The sequence below is a fragment of the Chenopodium album genome, chromosome 25 (assembly GCF_948465745.1).
Source record: "Chenopodium album chromosome 25, dcCheAlbu1.1, whole genome shotgun sequence".
Classification (NCBI taxonomy): Eukaryota; Viridiplantae; Streptophyta; class Magnoliopsida; order Caryophyllales; family Amaranthaceae; genus Chenopodium; species Chenopodium album.
In genome coordinates, this window is record NC_137858.1 from 2,838,153 (window position 1) to 2,862,286 (window position 24,134).

The 24,134-nt window shown below is 34.0% G+C and overlaps 2 protein-coding genes across 2 annotated transcripts; both read left to right on the forward strand.

Moving 5' to 3' along the window:
* Positions 1-961: 961 nt before the first annotated feature.
* Positions 962-5,693, forward strand: LOC145613282 (jasmonoyl--L-amino acid synthetase JAR4-like). Its single transcript, XM_081668359.1, has 5 exons — positions 962-1,229; positions 1,809-2,126; positions 2,462-2,563; positions 2,860-3,650; positions 5,053-5,693. The coding sequence occupies exons 2-5, from the start codon at positions 1,834-1,836 to the stop codon at positions 5,589-5,591; spliced, it is 1,725 nt and encodes a 574-aa protein (XP_081524485.1). The 5' UTR covers positions 962-1,229; positions 1,809-1,833; the 3' UTR covers positions 5,592-5,693.
* Positions 5,694-7,495: 1,802 nt separating this feature from the next.
* On the forward strand, positions 7,496-10,775 carry LOC145614636 (jasmonoyl--L-amino acid synthetase JAR4-like). Its single transcript, XM_081669698.1, has 5 exons — positions 7,496-7,887; positions 8,125-8,432; positions 8,543-8,644; positions 9,086-9,876; positions 10,027-10,775. Exons 1-5 carry the CDS (start codon positions 7,852-7,854, stop codon positions 10,563-10,565), a joined length of 1,776 nt encoding a protein of 591 aa, XP_081525824.1. The 5' UTR covers positions 7,496-7,851; the 3' UTR covers positions 10,566-10,775.
* The last annotated feature ends 13,359 nt before the right edge of the window (positions 10,776-24,134 follow it).

Genomic DNA, 24,134 nt, shown 5'->3' on the forward strand with positions numbered 1-24,134 from the left:
ATTATCATGGTTTTAATAAGTTTGACTAATTTTTGATTCATTATGTGACATATATCATATGATTTTAAAAACCAAAAAACAGAAAACCACAGTGATGCCAAACGAACCCTAAATTCTTATTTTTCATTTTTAGTGTAATGTGTTTAATACTCTTTATCAAAGTATTTAATAGTATATTTTTTTCTCCATCGAATTAGAAAAATTAAATATAATAATAATACATGTAAAATTAAGCTACTAGTAAATCAGATTTATTTATAAATTAGCAGTGATTTGAGAATGGAGACAACTATTTTTCAAATATTTTGAAATGGTATGTACAAATTCCTTATCATGATCTCCCATACATTAAATTCATATGTTAAATTCCAATGTTATAATTTATAAATATCATAATCATTAGTTTTCTTTTCCATCAGATTAGACGAATTAAATATAGTGTTAATTATCATGTAAAAATTAGCTACAAGAAAATGAATTTCTTAACTTGTGATTATGAAATGAAGACAAGTTTTTTTCAAATATTTTGAAATGGTGTACAATTTCATTATCATAATCCCCAATACAATAATTAAATCCACATGTTTAATTTCAATAATATAAATTATACTACCTCCGTTACGTATTATTTGCAACGATTAGATATTTTCCATCTCTACTTTATGTCAAATCGTTGCGAATAACATGTAACGGAGGTAGGATATTATAATCTTCTATTTTGTAATAAGCCTTTTTTTTCATAAAAAAGTCGTTATTTGTGAATTGTGACCTCTAGCATTTTCCAAAAGAAATTAAATACAAAGTACGAAATACTCGTATTGTACAAGGTACGAAATACGTGCAAGGTGGACGGTGGTGAACTGGTGAATGGTTGAGAAACAAGATGCCATAAAAAAAATAATACGAAGTACAAGTAAGAGTAATACTCCAATACTATAAATTGAACTTCTCAAACCAACCCAAAACCCAGGAATCTTCCTTCTTCACCAGTATTTGATCACTTCTTTTCTTCAATTTTCTCTCTCTTCAACCAAATGTTTTTAGTGAGATAAAGATAGTGATTGAAGCAAATACTATAAAATAAATAGATAATAAATAAAAAAGTTCTTTTTTAAATTTCCTTTTTTTTTTTTTTATCTCTTTTGACTCTTTGTGCTCCCAAACAGTATTATATCCCCCATTTCTTCTTCTTCTCTTCTTCTTCCTCTGTTTATCAGCTAATATTTCAGGTAATATTTTTTTTGTTTTCGTTTTTCTTTGATAAATTCATAGTACTAATTACTACTTTTGTTGACTTTAATTTCTATTTGTTTTTAATTTAATGGATTGAATGATTTCTGATTCAGGAAACTTACAGGTCCAAACTCTGAGGAAGATTCTTATGATTAATTTTGGATTTCTGAAAACAAATTTCATTTATTTCTGTTAATTTATACCTTTGTGAATAAATTCCCTTGAGAATATACTATTTTTGAGCTATTTAACTTTTCTAGATTTTGATCTTTTCACCTTTTATTTTATTTTAGGCAACCACCAAATCTTTTGTAATTAATACCCAAAATAAATCATATTCCTTTTAATCAAAATCAATCTGAATTTTTCTAGAAAAATTACTCACTTTTTATCTATGAACATCAGCAGCTGACTTGTTGACTAAACTTTGAAAGACTTCCTTCACTTTTTAACCCCTTCAACTTTAATTCTGTTATTACAAATTATAATTATTTCATATTATTATTAGAAAAGATAAATAATAATAATAATAATAATATCAATACTAATGTTAATTGGTTACTATTTTTGTGCAGGAGGTTAATTAAGGTTGTTGTAAAAATGTTGGAAAAAATTGGAGAATTTGACTTTGAGAAAGTGATCAAGGAGTTTGAAGAACTAAGCAAGAATGCAGGGAAAGTACAGGAGGAAACACTGAGGAAGATTCTGGAAGAAAACGCCCCGGCCGAGTATTTGCAACAAGTAGGCCTTAATGGAAGAACAGACTCTGAGAGTTTTAAGCAATGTGTTCCTATTGTAAATCACAAGGATTTAGAACCTTTTATTCAAAGAATTATGGATGGAGATTCTTCTCCTATTCTTACTGGAAAACCTGTTCTAACTCTTTCTTTGAGGTACTATACTCAGCTCATTCATATGGTTGTCTAGTTGTTTTATTATTTTAGGTCTTTCGAGTCATTGTTGTTAGGGTCGGGATCCTCTCTAGGTACTATACTCAGCTCATTCATATGGTTCATTAGTCGTTTTAATTATGTTTTAAGTCTATTGAGTCATTGTTGTTACTTGTTAGGGTCGAGATCCTCTATAGGTACTATACTCAGCTCGTTCATATGGCTGTCCAGTCGTTTTCTTATTAAGTCTTTTGAGTCATTGTTGTTAGGATTGGGATCCTCTCTAGGTAGTAGGTATTATACTCAGCTGACTCATATGGTTGATTGATTCATTGCAGCTCTGGGACGACTCAAGGGAAGCGAAAATTTGTACCATTCAATGATCAGCTCTTTGATACTACTATGCAAATCTATCATACTTCTTTTGCGTACCGAAACAGGTAGATATTTTTTTTATTTCTATCTATAGAGTTGCAAAATAGAAAGTAGTTAGAGAATAAAGTATTATTTGCTTGATTATGTCAAGTATCTGCTCACTTTTAAGATTTGAGATATTTAATTTCTTTTAGATTCTTTACTTTAATTTCTATGGAGTGTTCGATTGTCCTTACCTACTTCGGAGTGTCAAGTATCCGACACGAGTATTATTAAGGCTCAATGTAACAGTTTAGAGTAAAATTGGATTGGTTTACATATTTGACGACTCAAATGTTGTACACTTTTGTTTTGATTGCAGAGAATTTCCTATAGAAAATGGAAAAGCATTGGTTTTCCTTTACAGTAGCAGACAGTTCATTACTGAAGGAGGCCTTCCTGCTGGAACTGCAACAACGAATGTTTTTCGCCACCCGAAATATAGAGAGTTAATGAAGGGCATTCAATCCCAAAGTTGCAGCCCTGATGAAGTCATTTTCGGGTCTGATTTTCATCAATCGTTATACTGTCATCTCCTGTGTGGCTTACTGAACTGCAACGACGTCCAAATTATTTCATCAACATTTGCTCATAGCCTTGTTCAAGCATTCCAAACATTCGAACAAGTTTGGGAAAATCTTTGCTTTGATATTCGATTTGGAAGTTTGGATGAGAGAGTCACTGACCCAATAACTCGTGCTGCTATGTCCAAACTGCTTAAGCCTAACCCCGAGTTGGCTGACATGATAGTTGAAAAATGCTCGGGTTTAAGCAAATGGTATGGCCTAATACCAGAGCTTTTTCCGAATGCTAAGTATGTTTATGGGATCATGACAGGCTCTATGGAGCCTTACATTAAGCAATTAAGGCGGTATGCTGGTTGGTTGCCTTTGGTGTGTGCTGATTATGGGGCTTCAGAAGGCTGGATTGCAGCAAATGTTAACCCAAGATCACCTCCTGAAGAGGCCACCTTTGCTGTTCTTCCGAATATAGGATACTTCGAGTTCATCCCTTTGAACGAGACTAGGAATGGAGGTGCTGAACCAAAGCCTGTAGGACTAACTGAGGTTAAACTTGGCGAAGAATATGAAATCATCCTTACCAACTTTGCAGGTATGATAATCCTTGTAATTATTTTAATTATTATGGTCTATAAACCAATGTTAATGCTACTCCACATGTTTTATTCAAATCCGGCTAGTAACTTATAAAGACCGTACGTGTCATCCCCCATTATGGCCATTAGACATTACGACTTTCACGAGTAGTTGTCTAGCTAGTTACACTAATAGACTTGTCGTGTTATTTGGTTACCCTGGGACCAATTTCCTTTGTTGTATTTCTTCATAATTTGAATTAAGCAATTTGTTGATTTGGAAGATAATAGGCTAATAGCAAACAGCCTGTAGGAAAAGGGGTTATGCTCACTAATCATATTTCACTATCAAGATCAAAGTCATTTATAATGTTCAAGCACAGTGCATACACTTGGACACTTACGTTTGGTTAGAGAATATATTGGACTAGTCACTCCAAAACATAATAAAAACCTTATATTATGCATCTAATTTAGATTCTAGATCTAGTTGATATTCATGGACCATAGTATATATTTGTCAAATTTAATCATCTTTATGTGAGAATATCATAGTCTGATGATGTCTTTGTCCAATAGCATTTTGTTGTTGCCTACTGGTGGAATCGTAGTCTGAATTCACTTGACCAAAATTTTCCTGCTAGTTTTTGATTAGCCTCCTATCCTGATTCAGGATCCCCTGCTTAGTTGTGCTCTGTATAGTGTAGTCAGGGGAAGATGGGGCCACGACGGTCGGGTGGGCTCCATTCCTCCCTTGTCGTCACATAATAAATTCCTTTATTTTACTTTTTGTGAACCATATAAATCCCTTATTTTAATTTGTGAATAATGTATATTGGAATTTTAATAAGAAAGTTGTAGTCTACTAAATTGGTAGGTCATAGGACTATGATATCAGCCTATAAACTAGATTATAAAACGACACATAGATGGTACACAAAAAATGGGATCGAAGATTTGTGCAACATAGTGCCTTGCACATTACCGCAGAGGATAACTGCTAGAGTGCAGCCATATCTTAGTGGAGACCTTTATTATCCCAAAGAAGCTTAACATAATAATGAATAGCCCATCAAAAGTTTCTACAAGTTGATCAAAATAATTCATGAAAACAAAGTATTATTAGTATATGATTCTTGGAAAGATGCTTTGAAAGAAGTAAAATATTCCTTAAACCTTATCAAAAATATACTAATCCAGCTGTGATTCTGACTTTTTTGCTCTGCTTTTTCTTTTTTTTTCTTTCAATTCATGATCTTAGCTTATGAATTATTTATTGGTTGATCAATAATCTAAGTTTGTTTTCCTGTCAATTTCAAGTCAACATCAAATTCCTAGCTATATTGTTGATATTTTAGTTCATAACATACTTAAATAAAATTGCTGAAGTATAATAAAATGTCCCTATTATACTTGCAGGCTTATATCGTTACAGGCTAGGAGATGCTGTCAAGGTAATGGGGTTCCACAACTCCACCCCTGAGCTGAAATTCGTGTGTCGTCAGAACCTTATGCTTAGCATCAACATCGACAAGAACACCGAGAAAGATCTACAACTCGCCGTGGAAGAAGCAAGCAAGTTGTTGGTAGCCGAAAAGATAGACCTGATTGATTTCACCAGCCATGTAGATGTGACCAAAGAAGTAGGTCACTATGTCATATTTTGGGAGTTAAGTGGTGAACCTGATGAAAATGTTCTTAAGGAGTGTTGTAACTGCTTGGACCGATCTTTTGCTGATGCCGGTTATGTTAGCTCGCGCAAGGTGGGAACGATTGGACCTCTCGAGCTAAGGATTGTGAAGAAGGGAACCTTCTATAAGATACTGTTGCATTGCTTGAGCATGGGGAATACTCTGAACCAGTTTAAGACACCAAGATGTGTTGGGTCTAACAATAAGCCACTGTTACAAATTGTGTGTAATAATGTTGTTAAAAGTTATTTTAGTACTGCATATTAGTAGAGAAATTTGTATCATCATTCATCAGTGTATGTTTTTAGTAAATGTTACTTAATGTTTTTCATAATGATAGAATTATAGAATGGAAGCTAAGTTTTATTATTTGGTCTTTCATGTTCCCCTTTTAGCCCTATTTTTTCACACTGAAATTATATTAGTAGTCAAAATTGTGCTTTGACATGTGTGTTAATCAAAATATTACTATTTTTTTTTTGAAAGAATAATCAAACTATTACTATTATTATGAAACAAAAATATTACTCCGTATTTGATACATGGATAATAATTGTATATATAATTCCTTTTTGGTAGGGATATAATTGGATAAATTTATGGCATAATTTTAATGACATTTAATGTAGGTAGAATGATGAGGTGGACTCTTTCTTGAAGTGAACTATCTTTGGTAATGTAGATTATTGGGATGATTTTGGTATTGTAAATTATTGGGAATATTTTTTGTAAAACTTTATCCATCTCTAACATTATAAATAAATTGTTAATTAGAGTGTGGAGCATACACAAAACTATTTCTCCTATTTTCTCTCATCTCTTAATATTTCTTACTTGTTGAGTTTCAGTCACTTTTTGCTCTGAGTGCGCAATTCAAAGCATCATTTTCTTTTTTTATTGCATCATGGCAGACTATCAGGGCAATTTTGCTTATAAGGTACTCCCTTTATTTCACTAACATTAAACTGTGATTTTTAATTTAGTTGATTCAAGATAATTTTTAAAATAATTCTTATTGTACCTCTTATATTTATGAACATGACATATGGAGTATATTTTCTTGAATTCCAATTTAATTTGAGAGTTTTAGCAACTTCTTCAAACCCTTTGCAATGGTGCATAGGATTATTAGAGTGTAAATGCTTATCATATACTCTCCTTGAAGAACCATATGAATTGATCATTACTGAACTTCAACCCTCACCATAGGGATCAATGATCCTTGCCCCAAGTACAATCTCATGACCTTAATTTTATAGGATTCCATAACAACTAGGTAATTTAGCCTTGCTTGCTAACTAATTTAGTGAGCACTTGTAAAAAGAGTCTATAAGTTTAAATGTTTTTCATAGTCTATAAATTATTGCACAAGTTTTGGACTTGCAATCATGTCTGTATTTATTGCACAAATTTTGGGCTTGCAGTCAGATCCATAATAATTACTTTATAAGTTTTGGGCTTGCAATCAAGTCTATAATATATATTGCACAAGTTTTGGGCTTGCAATCAAGTCTACAATTATTGCACAAGTTTTGGGCTTGCACACAAGTTCCTAGCAATATTTTTTATTCTATTAATCCATTTTGGTTTGGGCTTGCAATTATGTATGTAGTTGTTGAACTAGTTTTGTTAAAGATTCACATTTTTTTCTCCCTTTTTATCAAATCACATATTTTTTTCATTGATAGTTTTGTAGTCAATAACGAGTTTCCCATGCTTCATTTCACATTATAATAAGGTTTTGACCATTAAATGAGTTTTCTCCCTCTTCAGCACATGATATTTCATATGATAGTTTTTAACCACCACACGAGTTTCACCCTACTTCAATTCACATTATTATAAAGTTTGGAGGACCATCAAATGAGTTCCCCCTCCCTCTAGCTTCATCACATGATTTTTCATATGATAGTTTATTGACCATTACACGAGTTTCACCCATGCTTCAATTCACATAATTTTTCAGTATTGTAGCCATTAAATGAGTTTTCCCACTCTTCATCACATGATAGTTTTTTAACCATTAAACGAGTTCCACCCATACTTCAATTCACATTAGTTTTAAAATTGTATCCATTAAATGAGTTTCTCCGCCAACTTTCCCTCACTTCTAATTGTATTACTACTATTTTCCATTGATTCACCCTTGATTCAATTCCCATTATTTTCAATTTTGTAACCATCAAATAGATTTCTCCTCTTTAAAATTACATTATGTTCATCATGAGTTTTGTAAAAAAAAATTGCATGCTTTTCACCCCCTTTTCAATATACCTTTTTTCATTGATAGTTTATAATCGTTGCACGATTTTCTACCCCTCATCACTTCACTTTCCCCGTTTTCCTGTGCTTATAAATGAATTACATTTTAGAGTATGATAAATACACAAAATTATTCCTCTTCTATTCTCTTAAAAATTCTCTACTAATTCAACCATTTGTGAGCTCATCCTCTTTTACTACTTAAGTGCACAACTCGGTAAATCATTTGTTAACTCTTTGGAGGCAATAGCTGCTTTATGATTTAATGATGTCAAACAATCAAGTCAATTTTGCTTATAAGGTACTCCCATCGTCCCATCAAGCTAAGACTAATAATACGATTATTTGTTGCTCATTCAAAATAACTTTTTACATTGTCCTAACCATACCTCACATATTTAGGAATACGACATGCCCAAAATACAACACCAGATGATATAAAATTATGGACTAGTAAAAAAGTCTTGAAAGTGGTACCTAAAACTTAAAGTGGTACCTAGAATGACTTATTATTTGACTTACTATTGATATTATGTAGGAAGGTGGTGTGGAAATATTGAAAAAAAATGAAGAATTTGGCCCAGAGAAAATGATCAAGGAGTTTGAAGAATTAACCAGGAATGCAGTGAAAATACAAGAGGAAACACTAAGGAAGATACTAGAAGAAAACGCCTCGGCCGAGTACTTGCTAGAAGTAGGCCTTAATGGAAGAACAGACTCTGAGAGTTTTAAGCAATGTGTACCTGTTGTAGCTCACAAGGATTTGGAACCATATATTCAAAGGATCATGAAAGGTGAAACAACTCCTATTCTTACTGGAAAACCTTTTTCCTCCTTTTCTGTCAGGTGATTAATTTTGTTCATTTAAAATTTCTTTTTATTCATCTTTGTTAGGGTTGGAATTCATGTAATAATTAAGAGGATTTTACTGATGTTTTGTTGGTTTAATTTCATAGCTCTGGAACGACTCAGGGGAAACGCAAGTATGTACCTTTCAATGATCAACTCTTTGATAATACTATCCAAGTCTTTCTTACTACTTTTGCGTTCCGAAACAGGTAAGACGACTTTCTTGTTCTTTTGGACTGAAATTTACCGAAGTGAACTGACTTGAAATAAATTTTTTAATCTCATCTATTTAAATGAGGTTAATATTTTGATCTTGTATTTAAAAATTCTTAGATTTTGACCCAATTTTTAGTACCTATTGGCCCACCCTGTCTAATAGCCAAGTCTATTCATAAGAATATGAACCCCAAACAAGTAATAATTAAAACTAAATGAAACAAGTCGCAAGAATTAAATTGGAGTGGGAGTGAGAGTGAGGGATAGCTCAAGTGGTTAGAGCTTCTCTCTCGGTTCCAAGAGATCCTGAGATCGATTCTCACCCCGATCTTGTGGCTCTCTAAACACTAAAAAAAAAGGATAAAATTGGAGTGTTACATACTTATTACTTAGTGACTTAATTGTTGTACACTTTGTGTGTTTGGTGGTTTCAGAGAGTTTCCTATAAAAAATGGAAAAGCATTGATGCTACTTTACAGTAGCAAACCGTTCTTAACTGAAGGAGGAGTTCCTGCTGGAACTGCTGCAACAAATGTTTGCCGCCACCGCGGATATAAAGATTTACTGAAGAACATTCGTTCACAAAGTTGCAGCCCTGACGAAGTCATTTTCGGACCTGTTTTTAATGAATCATTATACTGTCATCTTCTATGCGGCCTACTGAGCTACAATGATATTGAGAGTATTTACTCAACATTTGCTCATAGCATTGTTCAAGCTTTTGAAACATTCGAACAAGTTTGGGAAGATCTCTGCTCTGATATCCGATCTGGAACCTTGAACGAGAGAGTGACTGACCCAAATACTCGTGCTGCTATGTCCAAACTTCTGAGGCCTAATCCTGAGTTGGCTGACATGATTACTAGAAAATGTTCGGGTTTAACCAATTGGTATGGCCTTATACCAGAGCTTTTCCCAAATATTAAGTATGTTTATGGGATAATGACAGGCTCTATGGAGCCTTACACTAAACAATTAAGGCGGTATGCTGGTGGATTACCTTTGGTTTGTGCTGATTACGCGGCTTCTGAAGGATGGATTGGGGCAAATATCAACCCAAGATCACCTCCTGAAGAGGCCACCTTTGTTGTTATTCCGAACATAGGGTACTACGAGTTTATTCCTTTGAAGGAGACTACGAATGAAGGTGCTGAACCAAAACCTGTAGGACTTGCTGATGTTAGACTTGGTGAAGAATATGAAGTCATCCTCACCAACTTTGCAGGTATGATTAATCTTTGTGATTGATTTCATATATATATTTTGAAATTTGATATATATTAACTCAAGTCCGGCTAATTTCCTAACAGAGGATGTTGATAATATATATTTTGTCTATTGCTGACAACAATTTCATTCCCTATTATTATTTCAGGTTTATATCGTTACAGATTAGGAGATACTGTCAAGGTAGCAGGCTTCCACAACTCGACTCCAGAGCTGAAGTATGTATGTCGTCAAAACCTCATGCTTTGCATCAACATTGACAAGAATACTGAGAAAGATCTACAGATGGCCGTAGAAGAAGCAAGCAAGTTATTGGTAGCAGAAAAGGTAGACCTGATTGATTTCACTAGCCATGTCGACTTAACCAAAGAAGTAGGTCACTATGTCATATTCTGGGAGCTAAGTGGTGAGCCTGATGAAAATGTTCTCAAGGAATGTTGCAACTGTTTGGACAAATCATTTGTTGAGATGGGGTATGTGAGCTCCCGTAGGGTAGGAATGATTGGACCGCTTGAGCTTCGGATTGTGAGGAAGGGAACGTTCAATAAGATACTGATGCATTGCTTGAACATGGGAAATACTCCTAACCAGTTTAAGACACCAAGATATGTTGGGTCTAACAATATGCCCCTCTTCCAAATTGTGTGTGATAATGTTGCTAAAAGTTACTTTAGCAATGCTTATTAGTAAGTTGAGTGATGTGTTTCATCATCCATAACCATAATAAATGTATGTTTCTAGCAAACTTTGCTTAATGTTTGTTTTCAGTGACAGAATGAAACTTTTGTTGTTTATCTTTCATTAGTCCCATTTTATTGTGTGACTTCTATTGCAATAAATTAAAACTTGTTTCTCTTGATTCTCAAGAGTGTTTTTTTTTTTTTTTTTTTTTTTTTTTTCAAGGCAAAAAATCAAAACCGAGTTTTTGTTTAAGTGGTCATACCAAGATGGGCTGCATAGGTATATGAGTATATCGCACACTACTATTCATGGGCCGAGTCATCCTTAAATTCTAAGGAGTATAAAAGTGTACTCTTTTTTATTTTTTTATTTTTTATTATTTTTTTTTTTACATCAATTGATGGAGTGCTTTAGTACAATTTCTGTCAATTTAAAAACAAAATTTTGAATCAGTTTCGGATTCAGTGTTTTTTTTTTTTTAGTGGGTTTGGAGTCACAAAATATATAATTTGTATGATAATGAAATCCAATAAGTCTTAGCTGCCCTACAAAATGAACATTTAGTAAATAAATATAAACAAGTAAATAAATGAACATTCGCTAATAAAAAAAAATGAACACGTCTGTTCAAAAAAAAAAATGAACACGTAAAAAAAAATGCACATTTAGGGTCTGTTCTCTTCAACTTATTTTCAGTTCAGTTCAGCTCCAACAAGTTCAGTTCAGTTCAGTTTAGCTCAATTCAGTCAATCTCACTCAATCACAATAGGCCCTTAGTACTAAAAAGTGAACATGTAAAAAACAAAAAACATTTAGTATACTGAACATGAACATGATTATCATATAATTAGAAAATTGATGGACCACAACCTTTAAAAAAAACATTTAGTTAAAAAAAAAGAACATTTAGTAATAAAAAATGAACATGTAAAAAAATGAACATTTAATAATAAAAAGTGAACACGTCAAAAAAGAAAGATGAACATTTAGTATATTAAATATGAACATTTATCATATAATACGGAGTACCAGAATAGCTAGACCATACCCAATAAAATGAACATTTCACAAAAATATATGAACACTAAATAAAATGGACATTTAGTACTAAAAAAAAGCCCGAAAAAAAACACGTCAAAAAAATTATAAATATTAGTATATTCAAATGATTTTCATGTATTCATATATGTGAAGTGGTCAAACCATATGCTACCTACATATGAAAATTTGTGATAATTTGGTTGTGCACATGTTAAAAAAAAAAAATTTAAATAATTATAATTGAAATTGACAAGTCTTCAATTTTAGAAGTGACCTACATCATCAATAAAAAAAATAATTAAAAAAATTAATAATTAAAAAAAGACTAATTAAAATGATGGATGTCATTAGTCATTCATTGATTTTTGTTTTCATTATTTGTAAATTTGTATGGAGTAATTGATAATGGATAATAAGTGTGTATATTTCCTTTTTGGCTAGATTCAATTAGAACATATGTAATGACATTTAATGTAGGTTGACTGATGAGGTGGACTCTCTATTGAAGTGGACTCTCTTTGTTAATGTAACTTATTGGAAAGATTTTTGGTAATATAAATTATTGGGTAAATATTTGGTAATGTAAATTATTGGGAAAATACTTGGTGATGTAAAGGTTATAAATAAAATGCGAAATATAAAACAATAACCTCCCTTTTATTTTAGGACTTATGTTCTTATATTTGAATTTATCCTTTACAACAAATAAATAATTGACGATCAACTATACTAAATCCCTTATTCTTCAAAAAAAAAACTTAATCCCTTGGATGCATATAAATACAGTGTTAATTAGAGTGTGGAAAAATACACAAAACTATTCCTCCTATTTTCTCTTCTCTTAAATTTTCTTGCTTAAATTATTAGAGTTTTATTTAATCACTTTTTACTTTGATCGGTGTTCAAGTCTTTGAACACACACCCTATTTTTTATTGCATCATGTCAAACTATCAGGGCAATTTCGCTAATAAGGTATGATCTTTTGTTTGCTTGATTCAAGTTTTTTTGTTTTTTATTATATTGTCCTAAGTGTACTTCTTGAGGAACATGACATACGAAGTATCTTTAATTATATTCCAGTTTAATTTGAGAATGGTAGCAAGGATTTTCAAATAGTTTGAAGTGGACTAGTTTGTGGAGGGGTGCCCCATTCATCTTCAAGATGAACAACATTGTTTATCATAGGGGCATATTGTAAATAAGTAGAACAGTGGTTTTTCCACATAGGCTGCGCAGTCATACATAGGTCTTAGTTGGAGGACACGTGCGAAATCAACTCCGTTAAGCCGTTAGTGAAGCTCCGTTAAGATAACTACCTGCCGTCAAATTTTTTTTGTGTAAATCAAAATATCCATTTTCCTACTTGGTTGTAGCTGAGGAACGCAGTCGAGTCTCGAGAATGGGTAGCTTCAATCAAAACTACTGGAGATGCTCAAACAAGTAAGAGATTGAGTGTTGGATAATGGTCGACATCTTTAGATCCGGTAAGTCTTTGTAGTTTCAATAATGTTATTGTAGATCAGTGCATATAATTTCCATTTTGTTGGTATGATCAAGTGTAATGAGAAAGTGAATGATTTCGTCAATTATTAGTAGTAATTCGACTAATAATGTATATATTCTGAATGAAAGTGTGATTAGGCTTTAAGATGACGACGACTTACATGTGAATGAATGATTCTAAGGTTGTAGATCTATATGATATTGTTTGATCGGGGGGTCATCGTAGGTTTGCTCATAAGTAACAAACAAAATTGCGTGGATGTCTTTGGGGGAATTAGGCAGTATTGACAAGAAATCAATGTATTGTGCATATTGATTGAGTTAAAATGTTTTGCATTGGTTGAATTTGAGATTTTATTGTGGTTGGTTTTACGGGGAATAATATTGATATGTGGTTGTTTTTAGGGGATTATGGATATATATGTTTATATTTATAAATCATGTTGTGTGTAATCATTGCTTGTTGTTGCTTGATTGTAGATTTAATTTGATTTGTTGTGGGTGGTGTGTCATAATCTTGTGATTGTGATGGAGAAAGGCTTAGAATCTGCGGGTGAAGTGGAATCTCCGGGTGCAATATGTAATGCTATAACTTTGCAAGACAAGGGGAGCGGGGTAAGGTGTAGGGTGGTGAGCACTGAACAGGGTAACTTGGGCTACGATGGATTAAGTGGTGAAGTTGCCGACGTAAGTGTTCCGTTTGTTGATGGCGAGCAAAGGACATGCAATCACCAAGGGAACGAGTGTATGTCTCCAATCACAACTTTTGGGACACTAGAAACCATTGTTGATAGTAATCTTGATAATTTGTTGGAAGCACCGAAGATTGGCATGGTGTTTAGTTCATGGCAAGATGTTGAGTTGTATTACAAAGAATATGCTGAGTTAATTGGTTTTGGAGTTAGTAGGGTCCAAGGTGCATATTCTAAAGGGGAGGAGAGAGTTCGGATATCTACAACGTGGAGGTGTAAATGCTATGGCAGACCTGACATGAGGGCACAAAGGGAAGCGAAGAAGAGGGCCAAGGCGATGGGAATGAGTGGTTCTGGTGGTGTAGTGGGTGGCATTGTCGTGGAGGATGATTTGAGTCGGAGTAAAAGAAGGTCTAAGAAATGTGAATGTAAAGCGATGTTGTATGCAAGTGTTAATCATGATGGACAGTGGGAAATAAAGAGACTTGAGTTGGAGCATTCAAATCATATTCCTAATCCTTCCTTGGCAAGGCTTGTTAAAGAGTATCGAATGAAGCACTTAACTTCAATGGCTCGAAAGCAGCTATTTACTTTTTTCGATCAAGGGGTAGCGGTGTCCCAAATACATGGTTGCATGAGCATTGAGGAGGATGGGACGGGAAGTGCAGCACTTACAGTTAAAGACCTTCAACATGAGGTCTATAAAAACAAAAGGTCGAAAATGGAGGGTGGTGACTCAGTTGCAATGATGAATTTTTTTCAAAAAATGCAAGCTAGAGATGTCAATTTTTACCACACACAAAGGATTGATGAAGAAGGAAGGTTAAAAGACGTGTTGTGGGTTGATGCACGAAGTCGTGCAGCCTATGAGGAGTTTGGTGACGTAGTATGTTTTGATGCGACTTACTTGACCAATGACTATGACCTTCCGTTTTTAAATTTTGTTGGTGTTAACCACCATGGACAATCAATTTTGTTAGGATGTGCACTTGTCTCACATGAAGATTGTGACACTTTTCGCTGGGTATTTAAGCAGTGGTTGGAGTGTATGAATAACAACGCCCCGAAATCAATTCTCACTGATCAAGCAGCTGCTATGCGCAAGCCCCTTGAAGAGGTGTTGCCGAGTACTCGTCACCGATGGTGCATCTGGCACATCATGAGAAAGATTCCGGAAAAACTTGGTAAATGTGAAAGGTTAGTATTCGAAGTCGGGTTTTATTTATTTATTTATTTCATCCTTTTAACAATGAATCCTCCAATTTTTTCCCCTTTTTTTACAATTGGTGAATGTGTAAGGTTAGTATTGTTAAATCATTTACTGATCGTATTATTTTCTTCCATGTATCACAATAGATAATGTTTATTTTAAACAATATGATCCGTATAATTAATTATGCAATAATAATTCACAATACTCAAGTATCTATGACTTATTACTATAGTAAGTTTTAGGTTAAAGAAATTATTAACAACCTATCTAACATCTATTAAAACATGGAAAAGTTGTTCAGAATTGACATGTAATATCGTTTTCGGTGTTGATTCATAGTCATATTTGTGATGTAGGTACAAAGACTTCAAAAGCATGTTGAAGAGAATTGTGTACGAAAGTTTTACAATCCAAGAGTTTGAGAATAGTTGGTCTGAATTTATTGAGACATTCGAGTTGCAAAGCAATGAATGGTTGAACAGTTTGTACAAAGAGAGGCATATGTGGGTTCCCGCATTCATGAAAGAATATTTTTGGGCCGGAATGAAGACCACACAACGAGTCGAGAGTATAAACAGTTTTTTCGATGGGTTTCTCACCCGCAATACCAAATTATTTGAATTCCCGTTGAAATACGAAAACGCGTTGAAAAAGCGGATTCGGGATGAGATAGATGCGGATGCAAAGTGCAGCAAGTACATAAGAAGACTTGTTAGTGGTTTCCTTGTGGAAAAGCTATTCCAAAAAATATACACAGACACGAAGTTTCAAGAGGTACAAACGGAATGCATAAGAATGATGTATTGCGTTCCACGTCAAGAGACAGAGGTGACTGACCTAATAATTCAGTATGTAATCGAAGACCGTGTTTGGGTTGTTCCCGAAGGGAAGAGTGAGGATGTTCTAACGGACAGGCAAAGATTTTACTCCGCTACATTTCACAAAGAAACAAAGTTGGTCTGCTGCGATTGTAGGAAATTTGAAACTGATGGTATAATGTGCAGGCACACAATTAGGATACTTGATCTGAATCTTGTGAAAGACATCCCTGAGAGGTACATTTTGAACCGATGGCGTAAGGACAAACTACGTAAGCACACTCGAATTCAATCTGCCTACCATGATCCTAACAAGACATCCGAGGTGAAAAGGTACAACGCTTTGATGACTGCGTTTGAGCCCATTTGTGACGAGGCAGCAATGGTGGACGATGTTACAGTCCGAATGGTGCTTGAAAATTTGGAAAAAATAAAGTCAAAAGTCAATGAATGCTCTAAGAGGAAATTAGAGCAAACTGTACCCTTAGTTCACCTAGGTGATGGATCAACCACAGTGCATCACAACCTCGGTGGCAATGAGACAATGTCACCAATGCAACACCCAGCTGATTCATCGGAGGGTTTTATAGAAGAAGGAGGTTTCTACAAAAATCTTGTCAAAGACCCACTTCAAAGGAAAAGAGGTAGAGGAAGGCCAAAATCAACACGTTATAAGGGTCTTTCAGAAATTGTTTACAAAAACCCATCCAAGAAACCTCGTATGAAGAAGGTAGTATACTTTACGGTCTAGCACACAGGAACTTGTTAAGTCCAATGTAGCGCTTACAAATTTTTTTGTTATTTCAGCAAAAGACGAGTGGTGTGAATCTAGCTATCCCCCCTCAAATGGCTCCTGCCAAGAAGGCAAAGAACAAACCTCCTCAAAAGAAGGTAGTATTCCTAAACTGGTATACCCTAGTATATATAATTTACCTACTGTATATAAATTTCACTGATAAACATTGTACTAGTTGCAGAGACACCAGAAGACGGGTGGTGGGGACCTTGATTCTCCCCCTCAAACGGGTAAAAAACATGCAAAAAGGCAAAGAAATAAACCTCCCCTAAGGAAGGTAAGCTATTTTCGACTTATAAGCAATTCATCACTTTTTTTTCCGTTGTTAATTCCGATTCATAAATTTATTCATAGAAAAAATCAAGTGATGACTACGATGTCATTCCACCACAAAAGGGTAAAAAACCCAGCACGAAGGGGTGTAACAAACCTCCCCCAAAGAAGGTATGTTCGTGCAACTTGGAATCAGTACTATATATAACATGGTGAGTGCAATTGTTATGGAGTCTTATGCCGGCTTTGTGGTTCAGCAAAACAAGGGAAGGATGAACGTATGCAATCCCCCTATAGTGTCAAAAACTCCAATGTCAAAGACTCCAATCAATAACATGGTGAGTGCAGCAATGCCACAAAATATGGTTGATGTTATTCATAGTGTGGCTTACATGTTTGGTTGTGCGTATATAGGTTGGGCGTGGTTGTTCATACTCAAACCTGGACGGGTTGGATGATCAAGATAGTCAACTCGTGGACTGTTCCATTAACTTTTCTGAGACGGTTTGTGACACATTTGGTAGCACCCTTGCAAATAGAAATAACCATGGAAATACAAAGATGAATTACTCTAATTAGCCGTTTGAATTTTTGGACAATTGTGTATTCTTTTCCACGACTAACAAGTAACTCAATCCACAGGTTGACCAGACAGCTTCCTCCGGACACAAGGTTTGGGCTCTTGTCGATGACAGCCTACTCGACATTTTAAACTTAACACAATAGACTATTTTTACGGTGTTGATGCAAACACAAAAGACCGTTTAATTGGGAATGAGTGTGTCCACGGCTTTATTAAGGCTGCCAAAACTTTTAGAATTTGCTTAACTAATTCATCACTTCAAACAATTTGCGAGTTTTATTATTTTGAGGTATAAATTATATCTATTGAACTGCTATGACTGTGTTAAATTAGGTTGATACATGTTTGTGCCCCTTTTTATGGTTGCTTTTTGGGTGTTTAATTATTCATTTATTCTAATCTCCGTAGTAATTTTGTTTTATGGTTTAGTAGTGTACTTAAAAAACGCAATAGCACTCACCACCACCGGTAAAATAAGATATCAAAACCCACTACAACCATTTGGCCCAACCATATACACGCCGTTGGGCCTTATGTTTGGTGCACTTACACATTGCATGGAAAAACCATGCCTTACAGTCATCTAGTGTATCACATACAGGCCCAAGTTTTAATTTTATTTTTTTGAGGAAAATTTAATTGATTTTATTTTGAAATCTTTTTTTAATTATTATTGACTTTTTCCCAAGACATGTACAAGAACAATTGTCCATGCTTGCTCTTCACGGACAATCTTTATAGGTAAATCGCTCTCTTAATTCGGTATTATTTTTAAAAAAATTATAATTTAAATAGCCCTTAAATTTGATGTAATGGTCCATTCAATAAATTAAAATTGTGACAAAATTATCAAATAAATAAATTAACTGCATACAAAAGAATTTTTAAAAACTCCTATTTTGTTTGCTTAGCTTCTGAAGTCTGCATAATTAATGAAATTGGACTTTATTATCAAATCAAGCCCAAAGTGAATAAGCCCAAATTGAATAAGAAGCTTTATCTTAAAAAAGTAGAGCAACGGGATTCGAACCTAGGCTGCTTGGAGGAAAACATCATTATACCTAACCAATTGTGCTTACCCAATTTGTTATATTTTATCTTCCTTCAATGATATATAAAATATGTTAAGGTGGGCCACGGGTTGATTATCACGGGCCGCAAAACAGGGCCGTGGAGGCCAGGAAATCGAAATTCCTTAGTTATACATACAGTCCAAAAATATAAAAACAACATATTTAAAACTATAAATTGACCTTCAAATGTTCATTTTTTAAAATGATACAAAAAAACTGATATTTAACCAAAATAATGGAAAAAATCACGTATGTGATTTCTAATTCACAATCATCCTAACAAATAAACAATTTCATATCCAAATTTGGTCAATAGCGAATCCATAAAATCAATTTTTGTAAACTCGGGACAATTTATTTTATATTGAGATGTATAATAAATCAAAGTATCAATCACCTTTACCCAAGATCCGTACTATAACCAATATTTTACGTTGTAAAGTACACATCTTCAACAAAAAAAAATTATGTTGGTCAAAGGGATTGAACCCATGACCATGAGGAGTACTACTACACCTTGAAACCGTTGAACCTAACTATTTTTCTTATTCTAATTGCTTCACAAAATTTTTTTTAACTAATTTTTTTTTATTTTGCTTTTTATTTTTTTTTTATGTTTTTTGATTTTTTATTAAAACTTCAATTTTGTTTCAAATGTCAAGTGATGCCTTGAACATCACTTGGTTCAACCCCGTAAGGTCTAAACTAAGATTTGGATTTTTAAAGTGATCGATTGTCAAATTGAGATCCGGGTGTTGAACAACACCTTCACTGATCGTAATATAAGATTAAGGTTAATTTTTACCCAAAGTTGCGTTTACCAAGCAAATTTGAAAAATATTGTACTGTATTATACACAACTCAATCAACTTGCAACTCTAAAATAAGGATTAATCATTATAATTGAAATACTTAACCCCTTGTACTTCCAGACACATAGGAAAGCTTAAACCGCATAACAGGATTAATTTAAAAACAAAATGCAGATTGGACCTTAAATGTTTATGCTCCAGCACTACTAGTCTACTACAATCACAGATCATTAGATTCATTACTACAGATACAAAAGGAAGAGGATAAAAATAAAACAACCTTAGAACTTGTTTTGCATCATCCAACCATGTACGCCGCCTGGTATCTCATTCAAGTCCATCTTCTTCATCCTGTACTCAGTTGGGTTTTTTGTCTCTTCCATCACAGTCTTTTCAGTAAACCATGGGTTTGGCTTACAAGAGCCATTTTTTGTTCTCTTGAAACTCTTCATGTTGCTGATAATAGTCCTCATTCCCATAAACCGTTTCCTTTCCTTAACCGTAGTCGGAGAACTTGGTGTGTCGTTCAAGTCAGGTAACGACACACCTTTATCGGAAGCTTGGACAACCCCGCGTCGACGTTCCTCAATCTTTGTCGGAGACAGGGATGGCATGAAGACTTTTAAATTTTTTACTGATAAGTCATCTTCAGCGATTTGGACTGCCTCGTATTTTGTGTTCAAATACTCAACTTGTTCATTCAGCATGTTATCGAAATCAATGGAACTTGGCCTTGATCCCCAAGCCGGACCCCATACACATTTGCGAAGTAGTAGATCATAGTCTTTTAGGGTAGGCACGGTGATACGGTCTAAGGGACCACAAAAAACGGTAGAAGCACGATTAGATGGACGGCCGAACTTCCTCTTATTAAAAAGTTCTTCCACAGCTCCATCCATTTCCTTTGGCATTACAAGGGTTTGAGTATTTGAGAGTGGTTGTTTTTGGTTTTTTTTTATTTTGTTGTTTTTGAAAATGCTTTTAGAACATTGAAAAGTCAAGTTAAATAGAGCTACAATAAGGTTGTTGGGGTTCATTAAATTCCAGTCGAACGTGTGTAGTAATGTCCTACAGTCCAAGTACATTTTCAAAATCCATGCCGCATTTAGGCTCCAATTCATCGGGTGTGATCGGGTCAAATTCGGGTCAAGTCAAAACCAGTTCATGTTATATCGAGACTGGATCGAATATGGGTCGGGTCCACTCTAGATCGGTTCACTTTTGTTCCGGATAATGTTTAATCGGGTTTAAAACGTGTTAGGATAAAATTTCAAAACCAAAATTTTTTTTTGCACAACACTAGGAAACCGTATTAATCGCTAAACGTCGCTCCCATTTTACATACTAACGCTCCCTTTTTGACATGAAAGGACGATATTGCCCTTTGTGTATTATTAATCTTTGTATATTATTAGAATCTTGTATATTATTAGAATTTTTGTATATTATTATTGTAATCTTTGTATATTATTAGAATCTTTGTATATTATTATTGTAATATTTGTATATTAGTAATCTTTGCATATTATTATTGTAATCTTTGTATATTAGTATGAGAGTTGTGAATACCGTGGAGTGAGTCGTGGGTATTTATTTGATAGGGGTAAAAATGGAAAATCCAAAAAAAAATGCGAGCGATCATGGGCGGATCTAGGGGGGGTTCAAGGGGGTTCATTGAACCCCCAGATTTTTTGAAAAAAAATTATAAGTTTTGATATATTTTTTTTAAATAAAAAAGAAAAAACAAAAGGGTTAAAACAAATTTTTGTGAAGTAAATAAACAAATATGTAACTCTGGCACATTGGTAAGTGAGTGATTAATTGAGTAGTGAGGCTCCTCTTGATTATGGGTTCGAAACCAACCACCCTCATTTTTTTGCTTTGTTTTTTTTTTTTTCCCCTTTCGATTTCTTCCGTTGTTCTTCATGAGTTAGTCCATAGTTGGTTCAATAATTTTAGGAGGAGTATGTTGGTCATTTTGTTAAGTTAGAGAGTCAAATGAATTTAGAAGTTAATGAGTTTATTTAGTGGGTTTAATCATGGCATTATACTTTCAGTTTTGTAGCTTATTATTTGATGTTTGTTAGCCTACATATATGACTCTTGTATTTAGTGAATTAAGCATGAAGAAATATTATGAGTTCTTTATTTTACTTGCTTCATACTTATCTAATATTATTATTGTTTTTATCCTTTAGTATGTATTAGTTTCAACAGTCTCCTTATTCCTCTACTCCTCTTAATTATTAATCTTTATTTGTTTGTAAATTAGTGATAATTAGATTATTTATTGATTTGTTTAATTAGTTTTGAACTTTTGATATATTGTTGACATACAAATTGAATTTAGAAACTTAGAATTTAAAAATTTTTACTAGGTCTTTTTATTGATAATTAGGAAAAAATTTCATTGTCAAATTTGTGTTTATTGGGGACTTGGGATTTTTGTTTTTCGTGTAATATTCATTTTTTGCAAAATAATTATAGATTTATCATTTATAGAAGTAGTAATGTTTTAGCACGCTTTCAAAGTATAAAACTCGAAGAATTCTTTTGTAGGGTTTTTTTTTTATTATTAATTATTTTGTAACTGTTAAATCCATCCATTTGTAATAAAAAATTTGAACTTATATATTGAATATTTAATTAATATATGAGCATCGTTTGTTTTTTAAGATTCCGAACCCACAGTTCGGAATTCCTGGATACGCCACTGCGAGCGATGCCTAGTAAAAGGGGAGCGACATTTAGCAACACCCAAACCATATCATATTCAAACACTTCATACCAACACTACACTAATTATACGTGTTTTAATAAGATAAACAACAATTTACCATAAATTTAATATACTATATTAATAACTTTTTAAAAACAGTCCATCAATACTACTACATTAGCAACCATAATAGCAGTTCATTAGACACACGACATCAACATATTCCTAATACTAGTCCGATACATTGCTAAGATTTGGATTATTTTCCAAATTTTACTACTAATACATACATACATAACTAATAACTTTTATACTTATGCCGGCATACCACAGTCATTCGGACTTGAAAACATTTAGGAGCACTACCTATAGCTCCGACTAATGGGTAGATTAATTTTTATGGCTGCTATAGATGCCACCATTCTTCACCTTAAACTAACACGCCCTATGGATTCCCATTGTTAGGGAAAACATACACAACAGCTCCATTTTTGATACGGGCCTCCCTGACAGTCTGAAGGCTGGATAAGACCTCATTTTCACAAAACCCTATGATTCCTCCAGCATCGACACCGTTTTGGCCTCCCCAAAAAGTGTACACCGCATGGAGGGTGGCGCTCGGCAAGGCAGTCACAGGCATAACACGAGCGAGGGATGTTAGGTCTTGCATCTTGAACACCTTCACACGTGTGTCAACATTGATCTCCGGGTTCTACCAAATAAACATAACACATTAAAATAAAATTAACTACCTATGCAATTAACAATAGACTGTATTTTTAAAAAATATTTTCGACACAAAAAGTAATAATTAGTTCTACTACATACCTTATTAATCATAATTGTGGGACCCTAATACATACATAATTTAGCAACTCCCCAATGAATGTGAAATTAGAGTTCAATCTCCCTTTTTAATGCCAAACAAATAAGTGAATGTAGAGTGATAGAAAATGTAGGTGCCATTAATTGTACATGACGTCACACAATATCCCTTGCAATTTTACGTGACAGTTTTATTAATTTTATTTTTTAAATATTTATTTCCAAAATTCAGATTAATAAATTTTAAGAACAATCCTTCAAGAAACAAGAAGCAAATTAATTACATAATTGATCCTCGAAATCAAAAAACACAAATTAATTGAGTTATAAAATATCCATCACGCTAGGATACTAATGTACTGTACAATTTCATATGTAATTTAACCATTTCACAAGTTAGTTCAATAATTTTCTACACTCATCTTTACTTATTTGGACTGAATTTAGTCAACCGCTTCCTCTTAGCATGAACCCTTATACTAACCACCATAATTTATCACTATAATCTTAATATTTTACATAACCTTAACAATCGGTCATAAGTCTTAGTTCAATTATGAATTTTACACATATCTCCATAATATTTGATACATTTATAAACAAATGTTAACCTTTAAAGAAAAATATACATAGTTTTTTAACATACAAATTCAAAATAAAAATATTCAAAATAAATAATATACCTGAGCTTCCACAGTGAGGATATCACCATCATTAATTCCAGCAGCTCCAGCAGTCACAAAGGGCGAAATGATGTCGTTGAACTTCTTCATCGTAATCTCATGCATTTGAAGGTCAACCCGCGCAGCATAATCGGAGAAGACCCGGTACATTGACTCGTTAACGCCAATTGTGTAAGGCACACCACCGTCCCCAAGATTGAGGCTACGGACCCTGATATTCAGTACAGGCATTCCCCCGTTAAAGTTTAAGGGGAACCCTAGTCCAAGTTTCTCAAAGGCATTTACAATAGGAACATGCACTTGAGCCTGCACGAACGGTATGGGTTGAAGATGCTCAACGTTAGGTGCATCGCCTTGAGGAGCTTCCAAGACAACACCTTGACCAGCTGCCTCCGCAGGAGGGTGGTTCAGGTCTTGGTTGTGATTGCCTTCAGCAGCGGGAACCTCCTCAAAGAGATCAGGAGCTCCATGAGGGTTGGGCATCCCAGCATTGGGAGCTAGGGGCTCACTCACACTAGCCGCGTGTGCAAGCATGGCTAGTGC

What these genes read in the sequence shown, in the direction of transcription:
- LOC145614636 (XM_081669698.1), top strand. Translation starts at nt 7,852, where the DNA reads ATGATGTCAAACAATCAAGTCAATTTTGCTTATAAG. An exon ending in TTTTCCTCCTTTTCTGTCAG is followed by an intron (nt 8,433 to 8,542) that starts GTGATTAATTTT and finishes TTAATTTCATAG; the next exon opens with CTCTGGAACGACTCAGGGGA. An exon ending in ACTTTTGCGTTCCGAAACAG is followed by an intron (nt 8,645 to 9,085) that starts GTAAGACGACTT and finishes TGGTGGTTTCAG; the next exon opens with AGAGTTTCCTATAAAAAATG.
- LOC145613282 (XM_081668359.1), top strand. Translation starts at nt 1,834, where the DNA reads ATGTTGGAAAAAATTGGAGAATTTGACTTTGAGAAAGTGATCAAGGAG. An exon ending in TCTTTTGCGTACCGAAACAG is followed by an intron (nt 2,564 to 2,859) that starts GTAGATATTTTT and finishes TTTTGATTGCAG; the next exon opens with AGAATTTCCTATAGAAAATG. An exon ending in CATCCTTACCAACTTTGCAG is followed by an intron (nt 3,651 to 5,052) that starts GTATGATAATCC and finishes TTATACTTGCAG; the next exon opens with GCTTATATCGTTACAGGCTA.